This window comes from Panicum virgatum, chromosome 5K (genome assembly GCF_016808335.1).
Source record: "Panicum virgatum strain AP13 chromosome 5K, P.virgatum_v5, whole genome shotgun sequence".
In the NCBI taxonomy this organism is placed as follows: Eukaryota; Viridiplantae; Streptophyta; class Magnoliopsida; order Poales; family Poaceae; genus Panicum; species Panicum virgatum.
In genome coordinates, this window is record NC_053140.1 from 4,882,603 (window position 1) to 4,898,350 (window position 15,748).

The 15,748-nt window shown below is 46.0% G+C and overlaps 3 protein-coding genes across 4 annotated transcripts; 2 read left to right on the forward strand and 1 right to left on the reverse strand.

The window, feature by feature from the left end:
* Positions 1-217: 217 nt before the first annotated feature.
* LOC120705810 (auxin-responsive protein IAA1-like) lies at positions 218-3,535 on the forward strand. The gene is made up of 5 exons (XM_039990335.1): positions 218-586; positions 734-948; positions 1,037-1,151; positions 2,964-3,025; positions 3,122-3,535. The coding sequence occupies exons 1-5, from the start codon at positions 360-362 to the stop codon at positions 3,139-3,141; spliced, it is 639 nt and encodes a 212-aa protein (XP_039846269.1). The 5' UTR covers positions 218-359; the 3' UTR covers positions 3,142-3,535.
* A 5,551-nt stretch (positions 3,536-9,086) lies between these two features.
* On the forward strand, positions 9,087-12,326 carry LOC120705811 (serine/threonine protein phosphatase 2A 57 kDa regulatory subunit B' kappa isoform-like). The gene is made up of 2 exons (XM_039990336.1): positions 9,087-10,658; positions 11,688-12,326. The coding sequence occupies exons 1-2, from the start codon at positions 9,558-9,560 to the stop codon at positions 12,066-12,068; spliced, it is 1,482 nt and encodes a 493-aa protein (XP_039846270.1). The 5' UTR covers positions 9,087-9,557; the 3' UTR covers positions 12,069-12,326.
* A 533-nt stretch (positions 12,327-12,859) lies between these two features.
* LOC120705813 (protein PGR-like) lies at positions 12,860-15,683 on the reverse strand. 2 transcript variants are annotated; one of them, XM_039990339.1, is made up of 5 exons: positions 15,181-15,682; positions 14,985-15,098; positions 13,758-13,980; positions 13,424-13,672; positions 12,860-13,319 (listed from the first exon to the last, which is right to left on the reverse strand). In XM_039990339.1, the coding sequence occupies exons 1-5, from the start codon at positions 15,330-15,332 to the stop codon at positions 13,188-13,190; spliced, it is 870 nt and encodes a 289-aa protein (XP_039846273.1). In that variant the 5' UTR covers positions 15,333-15,682; the 3' UTR covers positions 12,860-13,187. The 2 variants fall into 2 exon arrangements, 1 of the variants encoding a protein (XP_039846273.1); XR_005688065.1 differs by having other exon boundaries at positions 12,888-13,319; positions 13,758-14,002; positions 15,181-15,683.
* Positions 15,684-15,748: the final 65 nt, after the last annotated feature.

Here is a 15,748-nt window from a genome sequence, read left to right on the forward strand (position 1 = left end):
GCGCGCGCGGAGTGCTCTCCCGCGATTTCCCTAGTTTATTCCACTTTTGGGAACTCTCGAGCGCCCCTCCCGTCTTGCGCTTCGCACCCTCGTCTCGTCTCGTATTCGCGCACAGATCCTCCCTTCATCAACGTTACGGTTCAGAGCAGGCAGAGCTTCGAAGGAATTGGCGCAAAGGTTAGGGGCTCATGCGGAAAACTCCGCGCAACCTGGCCACTGGCCAGCGACCACGGCCCACCCGCTATAACCAATCCGGCTCTGCTTTCCCTTCCTCCTCCGTCCTCCCTCCCCACCCCCTCCCGTCTCTCTCGCCCACACGCGGAGCGGCAGCCGCGGGACCCCCACCCACGCCGCCGGCCATGTCGGTGGAGACGGAGCGGAGCTCCACCGAGTCCTCCGCCGCCTCGGGCCTCGACTTCGAGGACACCGCGCTCGCGCTCACCCTCCGCCTCCCGGGCTCCGCGTCCTCGTCCTCGTCCTCCTCCGCCTTCCCCGACCCCGACCGCAAGCGCGCCTCCTCCGACGCCGACGCCGACCGCTCCTCCCCGCTCGCCGCCGCGTCCTCCGATGCTCCCCCGGCACCCAAGTACGGCCCGCCTTTCCCCTCGATAATCTTAGGCCACGCACCTGTTTCCCTTTTCCAGGAAGGTGGTTAATTTGGCGAGAGGTTAGCGTCAGAGCCTGACTGTTGCTTTGCTTGCTTCTGCCTCTGCCTCTCTCTGTTGGTGGCCAGGGCGCGGGTGGTGGGGTGGCCGCCGGTGAGGTCGTACCGCAAGAACGCGCTCGCCGACGTCGCGGGCTCCAGCAAGGCTAAGCAGGCCGCCAAGTTCGTCAAGGTGGCCGTCGACGGCGCGCCCTACCTGCGGAAGGTGGACCTCGAGGCCTACGCAGGCTACGACCAGCTCCTCCGCGCGCTCCAGGACAAGTTCTTCTCCCATTTCACCATCCGTGAGTACCACCCCTCTGCCTCGCTTGCTTCGCTCTGTTTGGTTGAGCGTTCCAGCTGATGAGGGTGGTTTGCCTGGACGGCGCGCAGGAAAGTTCGCCGACGACGAGAGGAAGCTGGTGGACGCGGTGAACGGGACGGAGTACGTGCCCACGTACGAGGACAAGGACGGTGACTGGATGCTCGTCGGCGACGTCCCCTGGAAGTGAGCTCCTTCAATCTGAACTCCAACTTTCCCTAATTCGTCGATTATTACCACCACTGCAGTTCGTGCTTGAGAATACCATAGTTCCTAGCGTATGATCAATGATTAGGATCTTGAACTCATCATCAAATTATCGCGGTGGCTTTCAGAATTTCTTCGGAGTCCTGCAATGAACTACTTTTTATTGGAATTAGATTGCACCAAGTAGATTTGCAATCAGCATGATTGGTACGGATTGAAATTGGGTAGGAAGGAAACAAATCCTAAGGGGGTTGTTTCGGTAACGAAAAAGTCTAAATTACTCCCCTCAACTATAGTCAAAGTCTGGATAACCCCCTAAACTATTTTTCGGTTCATTTTACCCCTCAAACTATCCCATTTGGTTCAAATTACCCCCTACTGTAATTTGTCTTTTTCATTTCTCTATGCACAGGTGGAGTTTTAAGTTGAAATTTTACAACATGATAGTACACACCATAACACATATTAGAAAAATAAATCATAATTTTTTATCATTATTTTGATAGATTAGGATATTTAATAATAAATTAGTCATTGGAGTTCAAAATTATATGAAAACTAATGGGGAAAAATTATAAAACTTTTTCTAAATATGCATTGTGATGTTCATTACTACCCTGCAAAATTTGAAATTAAAATTCAACTTGTGTAAGGAGAAACAAAAAAGATAAATTGTGTTATGGGGTAAAGTAAACTAAATGACATAGTTTAGGGGGTAAATTGAACCAAGTTATAGTTTAGGGGATTATCCAGACTTTGTCTATAGTTGAGGGGAGTAAATTGAACTTTTTCCTTCGGGTAAATAGTGATGGGTAACAGGGTAAGTGATTTCGCCCAATTGTTTTGGAATGGCACTGAAATTGCTTCATCTTCCCCATCCATACAAAGTGGTTGATTTAATTGATGAAAGACCAAAGGGCGCTTTTCATGATTTTTTTTAAAAAATTATTTGTACTTTTTTTTCTTACAACGTCGCATTGTTTTAAAGTCAGATTCATCATAGCTACCCTTGGTTGTTAGCAATACATGTGTGTAGCATAACTGCATTTAAGGAGGATTTGCTTCTCTGATTCTGCATGTACTGATCTATATATTGTTGTTGGGAGTAGAGGGTGATCTCATGAAAGGAGACTTGGAGCACACTCCTTTGTTTTTGCTATTTACAGACAAGCATTGGCATTTCCTTGTAGTTTGCTGTGATCATATCGTCGTACTGATCACAAAGCCTTGCCCTTCCTTTTGGTCAAGTTTAACTTAGATAGCCAACAGGGGAAATTGAATCTAGTTATGCACACCTTTTTTTGCCTTCTTGTTTTTTTAATCTTATGTATCATCCAGAAACATCTATTACGTGGATCAATCGCAATAGTTTCTTTGAGGTTTCTTGGACCGTATGTGTGGCTATTGTTGTTTCTAGCTTTTTAGGAGATTAAACAACTCTGGTGTATTGTTTGCTCCACAACAGAGCAATTCGCGGCCTGTATATGAAAAGATTGACTTTATTAGTGGGCTACTTTGGATAAGGTTTTCTTGTTTTGTTCTCCACTACCGGATTGCACACTGTTCACAGATGTATGGGCTCTGCTATGTAGCAAATTGCTTCTTGATCCTTCTAGGAAATATATTAACCTGAGCTTTGAGGTGGTTTGGTATGTGTTATTTTTGTTCTGCATCTTATTTCTTGGTATACTGCAATGAACTAGAATAGTTCTTCATATGGAGCTGGAAGTTCATAGTAGACTGTTCCCACTAGACTTCAATTTGTCAAGTTTCTAACTAATGCTTATGCAGGATGTTTGTGGAAACCTGCCAGCGCCTTCGTCTGATGCAAAGTTCAGAGGCTGTTAACTTAGGTACATGTTTCCTGAAGATTTTCTTCCTGTGCTACAATTGTCATCTAATGATAACAACCATTTTGATTCATTCTTTTTCTTTTGTGTGACTCACAGCACCAAGAGCCGCCCGATGAAACACACTCACTCTTGATTCGCACGGACTTCTTGAAGGAAAGATGGAACCTTGCTGTCCTGAGGATCTTCACGTGAGATAGAAATGTGTACAGTTGTCGCCTACCCCGCTTTTGGTCCCCTTATGCTATTGAGCTGAGAAAAGGTTGTAGTTGCTTTACTTGTCTCTAGTTTCTACATATAGATCCGAAGTTTGAAATATACACGCCTACAGTTCGTCTCTCGATGAATAAGACCAGACATGCAGAACTCATGTTCGACGCTTGTCGCCTGCTTGCCGTTTTGATGTTAGGTGGTTATATTGTGTGGTACTCGCTACAGTTGTGAGGCTGATGGCATTGCTGTCATATATACATCTTATTGTGCTGAGCAGCCTGAGCTATGGTTTTGTTTGAAGTTCATGGTTATCAGTCCTTTCAAACGTCATCAGCTTGTTCTGTTGCTGATTCTGATTTTCTCTATGGCACGTTGATTCTGGGTATTAAATGACGAGCTCAGGTATCAGCCGGCTTGAGATTCAGATTTCAGAAAGACAGATATTTCACCACCGTTCATGTGCAGTAGGTTGCTCCCATGGGTCCTGGAAGGTCTGAAATGAATAATCATTCTGAACTTCCATAGTGGATGGTAGTCAATGGTTGATTTCTTCTTTAACCAATGCCATGCCATGCTGATGCTGATGCCAAACGAAACGGTCATTGAAAATGAACTCATGCTCCAGTAGTAAACAAGCGGAGATCTCAGATGTGGTGGCTACCTGTCCATGTGCCATTGACTGGCTGAGATCAGTTTTTCTCTTCAGGGTAAACCATTTCTTCAGTTGAGGACCATGATCTCTCTCCCATGTTCTTCCAGCATCTCTCTGAAGCCTGAACGAAGCCGACACGATCAAATGAGGGGTCCTTTTCTTTTCTTTTTCCGCGGGTGCGGTGGGACGGCGAGAGGCGCCGGTTCTGGGCTTCGGCTCCGGAGCCCAGGATGATTGATCGGTGCCGTGATCTCGCCGAGCTTGGCCCTGAATCCTGATGGGCGCATGGTAGGCGGAACATGTGTGGAGGATTGTGACAGAACCGTCAAATTAAAATTCTAAATTAAGTCTAATGGCCGTTATTTTAACACATCGGGCGCATTAGCTTAATGGTTTAATTTGACGGTCCTTTCTCAACCCACGGCCCGATCGAAACAATACCGGTAGTCCCACGCGAAGGTGGGCGCAGATGGTACAAGCACGACAAATACTTGAAAGTACAACAATGCGACATAACATGAATAAACATAACTTTTTACAAACGAGCTCAAATACCATAATTTTACAAACCTGATTCAAATACACATACATAATTTACATAGTTTACAACTTAGAAAAGATGTAACCAAAGTTCAAAGGAAAAGAGCCTACATCTACACTAATGCCACCTTTACTGTCTTTGCCCAACCGGTCAGACCGGTTTACTCAACCGGTCAGACCGGTCGTCCCAGCCCTAACCATCCCTACCGGTCAGACCGGTCTACTAACCGGTCAGACCGGTCTACGCAAAAACTAAGGGCTGCAACTCTGCCCTCAAGTGTGCAACCCAACCGACGCTCCAGCCTAAGGGTCTTTCTCCACGACCTGCCACCCCTCTGCATTGCGGCAGATGAACTTGGCACAACAGGGGCAGAAATCAATGTCCTGGGCTCCTGAAATAATTTGAGTAGCAACAAACCCTGAGCAACTAATACTCAGCAAGACTTACCCGACCAGTGGGTATAGCTTAGGCCACATACCTAGACATGCAAGGTATTTGGCTGGTGGTTATTTTACAGAAAAAGCATCTACAAGTGGATCCTTATTTTCAATATTTTAGCCCCAGATTCTACATAAATTACCTCTAATCTAATATTTGCACGAACCAACTATAGCAAATATGGTGGTGCAATCAAAATAATTTCATGTGTTCAACATTATATATATATGTATATATATGTGTGTGTGTGTGTGTCTATATATATATATATATATATATATATATATATATATATATATATATATGGCTCACATTCTAACATTTTGCTACGATGCAGCAAAGAGATCAATGCTCTCATAACCACGAGACACGGCGAATCGATTCGATTTAATCTTGCAAGGTGGACTTAACCAACACGGCACGCATAAGCCCCGTCGGACCACACGCACCAACCCTTCCCCTCCCCGCTTCGAACTACATGACCGCCCCACCATCATATGGTCAGCCGAGCTCAACGTGAGACCACCAAAAGTAATACATACAACCCCATTTCTCCGCGACTACTCGACTACTCAGGAGGTGAGATGGAGTCCTATACTTTCGAAACAAGGCAGTACTAGGCTTACCAGTTCTGACTACCTCCTACTCCCGGCATGCGGTTAGTACAATTCAATCCCCGATCAACACTGCCGACAACGGCCGGTCCTTAATCGACACAGACGGGACTAAGATACCCAGAAACCCTGTCCTGCTGCCATACCTACATATCCTCATCATTTCCCGTCCGGTCTCAATTCTCCATTCATTCCGTATCAAATTCACAACTCATGTACTGGAACATGATTATATCTTATATCTTGCAAGTAACCAGAAATTACTCGACTTCTAAACATCATATATCTCGCAAGTGACAAGAGATCACTTGTCTTCTACCGGGAACCGTTAAACATAGCACTTCTATCGTCCTATACGTACTAGTATAACTCAAGGAATCCTAGGAATAATGCAACTAGGGTTCCAAACAACTCCTAAAACGTAATGCACAAGTAATAAATACATATATAGATGTCATAATTTAAAATAATAGGTCATGCACCGGGGCTTGCCTTGCGAGTGCTGCTCAGTACCGGGGTCAACTGGGCCTTGGGCCTGGTTCTCACGCCGCTCCTCCTGCTGCGGGGCTTGCCCCTGCGGCTCCTGTGGCTCCGCAACCACCTCGTACACCACCTCCTCTGTCTCGGCTGCTACACGTGTGCATATGTATATGACATGAGAATGCATCATAATTTATAAAAATTACAAATAATCAATAACCCAATTAAATTCTAACTATTTGCATCAACAAACCCCAATTTAACCCTCTCAGCTCTGCTAACACCGGTCAGACCGGTGTCCCATACCGGTCAGACCGATTCCACTGAACCCTACTAATTCACCGGTCAGACCGGTCCCTTCGACGGTCAGACCGGTCCTACCCAGATAAGAAGCTAGAATCCATGCCGCGGCGAAACTAATCCACCAAATTCTAATTCCATTCTAGGCCCAAGTTCAGGGATGCATAAGGATGATCTTAACCTAAGGAATTGGACTAAAACCTTCTAAAAAGTGGATTCACCCAACCCTAGGTGAAATACCTTGAATGAGTTATCTAGCCTACCAAATCTAAATCCCTTCTAGGCTTTAGTTCATGAGTTCACTTAGGGGTGTTTGACCAAAGAAATTCACTTCTAATCACCTAGAAAAGGAGATCGAACCAACCCTAACTTGTTTATTTTGAGTGGGCTTCTCCCCCACGAAGAACTTGAGACTCCACGTCACCCCAGGGATGAGCACATGGAGAAGATGCTCCTCCACCGATTTGAAGCTCTTCCCGGCCTTGGATTGAGTGGGAATGGGAAATTTTTGGAAGAAAGGGTTTGGGAAAGAGGGGAGCTCGGGGAGAGGTCGAGCTGAACCCAGATAGATTGAATGAGTTGGTGAGGAATAGATAGAGGTTTAAATGTTGTGGGGCCTCAAAAACGGTTTACTCAGGTGCAACCGGTCAGACCGGTTCGGCCCAGACTGACAGGAAGAGTTTCGGGTTTAGTGATTCGTCGCGTAAATTTTGAACTAATGACCCTGATTAGTTTAATTATAGTGGACTAACAGCTGGGTGTTACAAGGATCGTCGCCGCTGAATGAGGTGGTGTGGTGGCGACGGATCAGGGCTGGTGGCGCTCCCCTTTTCAGAGTGAAAACGACCGCCTTATCCGTGTCAGGTCATCGTCGGGATTGTCACCTACCATGTCAATTCCTTGGTCTTCTTCCCTTTTCCTGAAGGATTTGTTCTGGGAAAGTGACATAAGAATGGAGCCTTGGTAAGCTAAGATTAACACGCTAGGCTTCAGTTGAAAGCATGAGCAGTGCATCAGGTTGTGGTAGACTACTCTATGGAAACATGGATTTCATGAGCATAATAAACATTCTGAGGTCCTTGGGGTGAGCAAAAGTTCGGAGGACTTCATGGCTACTCAAGCCATAGTTTGAGACTGAAAATGAAATGATTAGGTGTTGGGATGTCAAACGAAGCCATCATTCGCTTTTGGATAGGAAGAACAACGACTCATCACTCACTTGTTAGAAAAAACTTACAAAATACATGCAAAATTGTTATAGTGAGTATTTTGAAACCTACTGTTTGTATGAACTTCATATGATTTTTTTGTCATTTTAATATTTCCTATTCGATTATGCACCAGCACGTAGGTCCATGACATGATGTCTTCAGCGGTGGAGCCAGCAAAAATTTTAAAGGAGGGCCGAAACGCGGACGCGTGGTGGCGTCCCTGCCTCCGCACGTAGCAAGTTTGGAATCACCAGTAGCGACCCTCGGCTCCTCGTTCTCGGAGCCTTCTTCAATCTACGCCTCTTACTGAAATAACTTCGGCTGCATTTTTTTTATGAAGTTAAGCTGAAGCTATTTAAAAAAACATTTGGTAAAACGGCTTCATTCGTTTGGGATCACGATAGCCGCAGAAGCTACATTTTTTTGCTTCAGTCACGTAGACAAAGTCATTTTACGACTTATTCGTTTGCCCCCCATAATGAGACCATTTTGAAAATAACACTTTGACAGTGGTGTAGCTGTTGTCTCTTGATCAATCTGGTGGACTTTAACTAAAAGTGCAATGTGAGCTACTAGACATTGTACTTGCTGTAAATTACTTATCTAATTATATTTGGTGTAAAAAGGAGGATAGATTAACTATTATTTGCACCGTAGGGGGGGCTGACGCGGAGGCGAAGAAGCTGCTGGATCAAAGTCCGGTAGATAGTCATTCAAGATAATTCGTTTAACACTGAATACGAGAGGAACACATAGAACATATCATTCATTTCATAGAAGTGGTTCGGTACATGGAAACTCACTTATACATGGACAATACGCCACGGAACACATATCAACAAGGCGATGAATAAGCAGACTGACACAAGGAAATACCACACATCAACAGAGCGAGAAACTCAAAGAACTCGAGTGCATCTCTTCAGTGCCAGCAGCGAAGCAGCAGCAAGCTTCAGTTTCATCTACAGAGCTGCAACCAAGCATTGTTAGTTCTGTGACAATGGTCGATGAAAGAAATAACTAATATCTCCGACATTATCCTTACCTATCCAACGCTGCACCAGAGAGCTCTCTCTTCTTCCTCGTCAGATAGGCGGAGGAAGAAACACCATGCCGTTAGGGGGGCCGTGCTCCCCCCCCCCCCCCCCCCCCACCCCCGGCACTGCTGTCCGTATTCGAACATCATCTCGTATTCTCATGCAGTAACAGTAATAGGTGAATTTTTTTAAAAGATTGTAATAGCTGACAAATATTATAAAACGATATACCACAAAAAAAATGGGCAACTCATAAAAGAAGTTTAGTAATTACTAAACAACAACTGCAGGCACCAAAGGAAACATTCGAATGATAGATATTTCTCCATCGTTGCAACCGATCTCCCATTATCCAATCACCATCATGCAGTTCATACCCGTATGCCTTTCCAGAGCTAAACAAAGACAGCAACCATTAAAAAGAAAACGAAAACAACCGGCCACAGATCGGACGTCCGGGGAAGGTCCACCGCCCGATCCGACGGCCCACGAGCGCCTAGCGGGCGATCCACCCGTCGTCCTTGCATCGTTCCACTGCCCAGGCAGCTCGCTCTCACTTGCAGTGTCCTCTCACCCCTCCTCGCGGCCTCGCCTCGCCTCCAGCGGCTGGCTGCCCTGCCCTGCCACCACCCCCTCCTCAAAACGCCAAAATTTTCCCCACCTCTCCACGCCCCTTTCCCCTCCCCCCGAGATCCCATCCATGGCCGCCTCCGGCCCCCGGATCTGGCGCTGAGCCCGCCATTGCCGGATCCCTGCCAGGCCTCCGCGCCCCGCCGTCGCTCGCGCTCCCGGCCCCGGATAATTCGCGCGGCGTGTCGTCCCCTTATCCGGAGGGTGGTGGTCGATCTGCTCAGGCGGCTGCAGCTCGCCCCTGCGATCTCTTGCGGTTGTTGCTGGAGGATCGGCCGCTCGCTGCCGTCGCCAAAGCGCGGTCTTTTACGGGCCCGGGATTCGCGCCGTCGTGTTGTCGAGAGGAGGCTGGGCTTGTCGGAATGGTTGTTTAATTGGGGAGATTGGATGTGGTGTTGGTGCCGCCGGATCTCGCCGCCATGTGGAAGCAATTTATTGGCAAGCTCTCGTGGAAGGCGATGAAATCCAGCTCTGGCGGTGGCGGGGGCGCGGGTTCGCCGCTTGCGAAGATGCCGCCGCCGCTGCCGCTGCCGCGGGAGAATGGGGCCGCGGGGAAGCCCAGCGCCTCGCCTCCGCCCCCCTTGGCGGGCGCCGGGGCCGAGGTGAGGTCCAGGGAGGAGGCCTTCATCCAGAAGGTGAACATTTGCTGCGCGGTGTACGACTTCTCCGACCGGGGCAAGGACTCGCCGGAGAAGGAGCGCAAGCGGCAGATGCTCATGTCCCTGGTCGACTGCATTGGCGCCGCCGAGGAGCCCCTCACGGAGACGATGATTGCGGCGTGCGTGCGCATGTTCGCCGCCAACCTCTTCAGGGTCTTCCCGCCCAAGGTGCGGTCGGGCACCACGGCTTCAGAGACCGAGGAGGACGAGCCGTTCTTCGATCCGTCCTGGTACCACCTGCAAGTCGTGTATGAGTTTCTCCTTCGTTTTGTGACCTCGCCGCTTGTCGATGCCAAGGTAGCTAGGAAGTATGTCGACAATTCTTTCTTCTCGAAGCTGCTCGATCTGTTTGATTCTGATGACCCGAGAGAGAGGGACTGCTTGAAGACGATATTGCATAGGATTTATGGCAAGTTCATGGGAAACCGCCCATTCATCCGTAAGGCTGTGAGCAATATCTTTTATAGGTTTGTGTTCGAGACTGATCATCACAATGGGATCGCCGAGCTGTTGGAGGTCTTTGGCAGTGTAATAAGTGGGTTTGCAAAGCCATTGAAGGAGGAACATAAGTTGTTCTTATGGAAAGCATTGATTCCGCTTCATAAGCCGAAATCAGTGGGAGTTTATCTGCCGCAGCTGACGTATTGCATCACACAGTTTATTGAGAAGGAACCAAAGCTTGCCGGGACTGTGATTAGAGGCCTGTTGAAGTATTGGCCGGTTACGAATAGTCAGAAGGAAATGATGTTCTTGGGCGAGTTGGAGGAGGTGCTGGAGTTGACTGATATGGCTGAATTTCAGAAGTGCATGGTTCCCTTATTCCGGAGGATTGCGAGTTGCCTGAATAGCTCTCATTTTCAGGTGATTTTCTTTCTGAAATCAGTAATTAAGTAATCCTTGGTTAATGTTTTCACTTGAATTGTGTCTTCTCTGTGTATTTTGCTGTGCTCTTCTGCTTATAACAATTGGCATGGTAACAAATACCAATAGAAAATATATGCTCGTGCAATGTAGTTCCTCTAATAAAAGGTTTTGAGCAAATCTTCTTTATTATCAAGTAGTGGTTGCAAAGTTGTTTTCCAGCTGAATCTTTTGCTTATGTTAATCCAAGAATCTGTTTGACCCCTTTCCTTTTCGTGTTACTTTTCTGATTTATTAGTGTTCCTTTACATGGTCCCCTGCACCTTTATGACAGTGCTTGCTAATTAATGATAAGAATTTCATCAGTGGCTAAAATCTTTTCTTGCTGGCTAAAGTGAGACCACGCTCTTATGTTATTGGCTCAGGTGCAGTGTGTGGTCACTTTCTAGCCCTGTGAGGCTTCAGGCCATTTGTTTTTTTTTTAACATAGGATTGGAAAATGCCCTATAATTCTCTAGTTCCACCTTAAATTGGTCTCACTGTACTCTAGAAGTCTAGGCCACAGAAGATCAAATCCTTGGTCCAAAGGCAGGTGAGGAGGAATATTTGGGGGTGTTGATGTGTGGGGATCATCAAAGTCTGCTGCTACTTTATATACTCCAGTCATGTTATGAATGCAAATGCTCTGATTTCTCAATAATTAGAAGTTGTTGGCATTTGCACCTTTGTGGAGCTTGACAATCAACAAGGTAGAATTGTGATTTTCCATTTGAGCTGTCTACTGATTTTGTGCACTAATGTGGATTGGTCGCACTGTTTCCTATTTTCCTATATGCATAGCATATTGTATTCATCTGTCTCACTGTTGATTAAAAAACATAAATTTAGGATTATGACCAGCCTGACACTACTGTCCGCTTTGTTCATGTCACTGCATGTTGTATGATGCATACATATTGCACTGTTGCATGATGAAGTTAGCCTTTCAAACTCAAGCACTGCTGCTTTTCTGTGGCCTTCTTTTTGTAGGTTGCTGAGAGAGCTTTGTTCCTATGGAACAATGAGCACCTGTTCGATATGATCTCCCAAAATCGTCAAGTGATCCTGCCGATAATATATCCAGCTCTGGAGCGGAACACCCGTTGGCACTGGAACCAATCGGTCCTCAATGTAACAATGAACGTGCGGAAAATGTTCCATGACTTGGACGAGAGGTTGCTCCTAACTTGTCAGAACAATTTTGAAGAGGAAGAAGAGAAGCGAGTCGCAACCGAGGAGCGGCGGAGGCTCATGTGGGAGCAGCTGGAGCGGAGCGCCGCGCGTGGGTACCACCAGCCGGTGATTGTCGCGGACGTTAGCTTTCCGCCGCCTCCTTCATCAGCTCGTCTGGTAGCCCCAACTGTGACATGAGGTTGGAACCAACTGCATTCCGTTTTCACTATTTGGTAGCTAAATTAGATGAAGTTGCTTGCTTCACTGGGGGTGTATACAAAGGCATTTTGTTACCTTTTGTATGCGCCCCCTCTGTCAAAGTCTGTAATTAATAGCTGATGGTTTGAGGACGAAGGGACATTTTGATTTTTGCATGGCGTATTCTTGGAATGGGGTGTTTCTTGTCTAAATCTTGTCTGATTCAAATTCAAATCTTGTCTGATTCAAATTCTGTCAGAATGCGTCCTGTTGTCTGGACAGCGTGCATTGCATGAGAGGACGACAAGTTTGCAGCCTTCCTTTTTGCTGTTTTTTTTAATGATGGTGAGGTTGAAGGGAAACAAAAGCAGTCTCTTTAAAATGTTGTCCTTTAGGTTATCTACTTGCTAATTGCTAGCGATTTTCTATTATAAGCAGGATCCTGTTTTGCATGACCTCACTGTCTCCCCGTAAACCAAGCGCTGGCCTAATTCTTACCTAAAATTCTAGGAATTATTTGGATCGAGATGTGGAGCTGGGGCCCTTCAAAACATACATTGCTAGTTTAGCTATATGGATACAACGAGAAAAGAAATGAAATACCGCCCTGTATATTGTGTGTCTCTCTTTTTATGGATACAACTTCTGGATCCTGGACCAGTTCGCACCAGATGTTTGCATGCCACGGCGTATCTTCATCAAGCAGTTCACGCTACACAGGATTTCCGATGACATGTGTATACCATATACTGTCCGAAAAGATTAACTAATAGTAGCACAGTCCTTTCAGATAGCGCTAATTACTGCTAATACATTAAATATTTAACGAAGATGATAACATAATGATTGTGTTTGTTTTCTCTTGCTAGGGCATAAATAAATGTTACAGAGAACTGACTTTAAGGGATAGCTGCAAGTGTTTTTCCTCTATTTGAAAGATCTAAGATCCCATCCAGTGTTGAAAATACTTGATGCTAAAACAACAATGTATCTACTATTACATGCATCAAACTGACTAACGGCACTGCTACACAATTTGCTGTTCTAATTCATCAATCGGTTTTCTCTGTCTTCAGTAATGTGGTCCTACCATTACTCTCCATAGACCGTAGCTAGACCTCAGAAGATGTATGTGCAAGCCACTGCGGTAAGAACAGTTGTCAAGAATACAGACACTACATTGACCCCATTGTTATCCAGTATGTTCATTCCTGAAATCCTCGTTACGGTTGGACCATCTATTCCCACCACCTAAGCAAAAGCAAACATACACAACGGAGAAACAATCAGCTTATGAATCACAGAAGATGGATATGTAGAGACTGGCAGATTTTAAATAGTTGAGGATGTAATACCCGTTTACGAACACTGCAGAACCCACTGTACTGAACCGTTGCGCCCAAGATTGAATCAATCAGGCTTCCACCTAGGCCAGCGGCTGTAGCCAAAGGTATAACCAGCAACTGCCTCCAGAATACATAAGAAGCACACTGTGCGGTTAAGAATCCTATCAGCACAAACGCAAGCCCAATCGAGAATCCAGCTGCTGCTGCTGCGAGAAGTCCATCTATGGTTACACCACCATTGGTACCCTTTTGCACTCTCTGATCAAATTTAACGTTGAAAGAAAACAGTGAAATTATATGCTTGCTAGTTAATTGCGCAATCAGAGAAAAGCCTAAAGCATACCTTGAATGTTGTGATAATTCGTGGCTCAGCTTTGCTAAGAATGCCGAGCTCAGAAGACCATGTATCACCATTGCAGCAAGCATAATGTCCGATAACACCACCAATAAGTGCAGTTACAAGAGTTGACTCTTTTGAATCCAAACACCTATCTGTCCCTTCAGTAACTAATGCTATCAAAACAACCAAGATACTTGCAATGCCACTATTTGACAAAACTTGCTTCCTGCCAATAAGAGTGGGTGCACCTGCATTAGAAAGATTCAGAAGGGAACTTTCTGAAATCCAAATATATCCATCTCAGCAATGGCAATGTCAACATTTTCAAAACTAGAAAGTACATAAATAAAGGCACATTGGTTGCATGTCACATCAATTACATCCAGATAAACAGCCTTTTGTTTTTAGAAAATTGACTCATTAAATCTGAAAAATTGGATAGATGTGGGTGATAATTGGATAGATGTGGGTGGTGGATAATATTACATCAAGATAGAACTGTTCATAGTTTTTTACTTTTCTTGTACTGTAGCAACACTTTGAGTAAGGGTAAACAAAATACAGTAATCACTAATCAATCAATGGCATGGCTCCTGTCCGAAGAAAGTAGGCATGCTCCGAGGCAAGAAATATCACAAAAAGCTATGCAAAATCTCTACGAGACAGTAGACATGGTGAATTCTTAACAGAAGAAAGGCAATCTAATTCACAACAAACTTTCAATTCATCACCGTCGTCCTTATGAAAAGTTAGGTCATCTAGTCATTTTAAGACTTAGGAAAAAAGCTTATCAAGCCCTTGGGTTGTCCTTTCGGACACAAATGACAAAACTACAGAATCGCTGCAGGAAAGGCTTCTCTCTTCTTGCAGAGAATCTACTCAGAGATAAACTAGTCCACCGAATCAACTCATTATCCTACTAAAACAACTGAAACCGAAATCATTTGAAGCTTCTACAGAGCTAATGATGTAGACAACCAAAATTTTCGATCATTCCTCATTCGCAGAAACTTCTCGTTCCTCAGTTTATAACATCATGCACCAAACGTATAAAGTCAAGGGACTTCACATTCAGTTTTGGCGTTTTCATGCCTTAAATAAAAAATATATAACGCCATTATACCCCAAAACCGAAACACTCAGTTAACATCATCCCATATTACTCTTGGTTGTAAACTGGGTCATGGGCTCATGGCAGAGAGGAGCAACAGAAGCAGCACTTCAACTCACCAGTTACGCTGCCCACCCTCCTTAAACTCGGGATCGAGGGCACGCTTCCTCGCCTCGCCGACCCTCGTCACCCGCGAGGACGTGAAGAAGAACACCAGCAGCAGCCCCGCGAACCTGCGAAGCACAAACTCGAGATCTAGTCACGAATTCACGGGCAAACCCTTCCGCTGAAAACGAAGAGGGGCGCCTCTCCAACCTGTACCCGGCGACCGTATGAGCCACCATGGCAGGGACTCCGACGAACACGGCGCTGAAGTCAACGGACTTGCGCCGGACCGCGCGAGCCGCGATGGCGCCTCCCGCCGCCACTGCCACCGCCGCCCGGATCCAGATGCCGCCGTGACCCATTGCGGCGACCTCGTCGCCCTGGGATCCAACCAATACCAACCGAAGCAAATTGGCAGCCTCAATGCTTGCGAGATCGTTTGATCTCGAGGATTTGGAAGAGCGATCGCCGCGAGGTGCCCGGTGGCTTGCTGCTCTGAACTCGGTGTTCCTTGGCAGCTGTTCTGAGATTTCTTCAGGTTTAAGAAGTCGTTATGTTTGGCAACTTTTGCAACGAACCCCTTACATTTATTCAGAGTTGTAGTTTCTGCCCCCATATTCCTGTAACTGCTGAGCTCACACTGCATTGACTCGCATTTTCGCAAGCAAAATATCAGAATGAAGAGGAAATACAATATCAAAGGTCCGATGGATGTACTTAGGGGTGGTAATGGGCCATGGCCCTAATGGCCTCTTCACAGCCCAATAAAGCCCTTAAA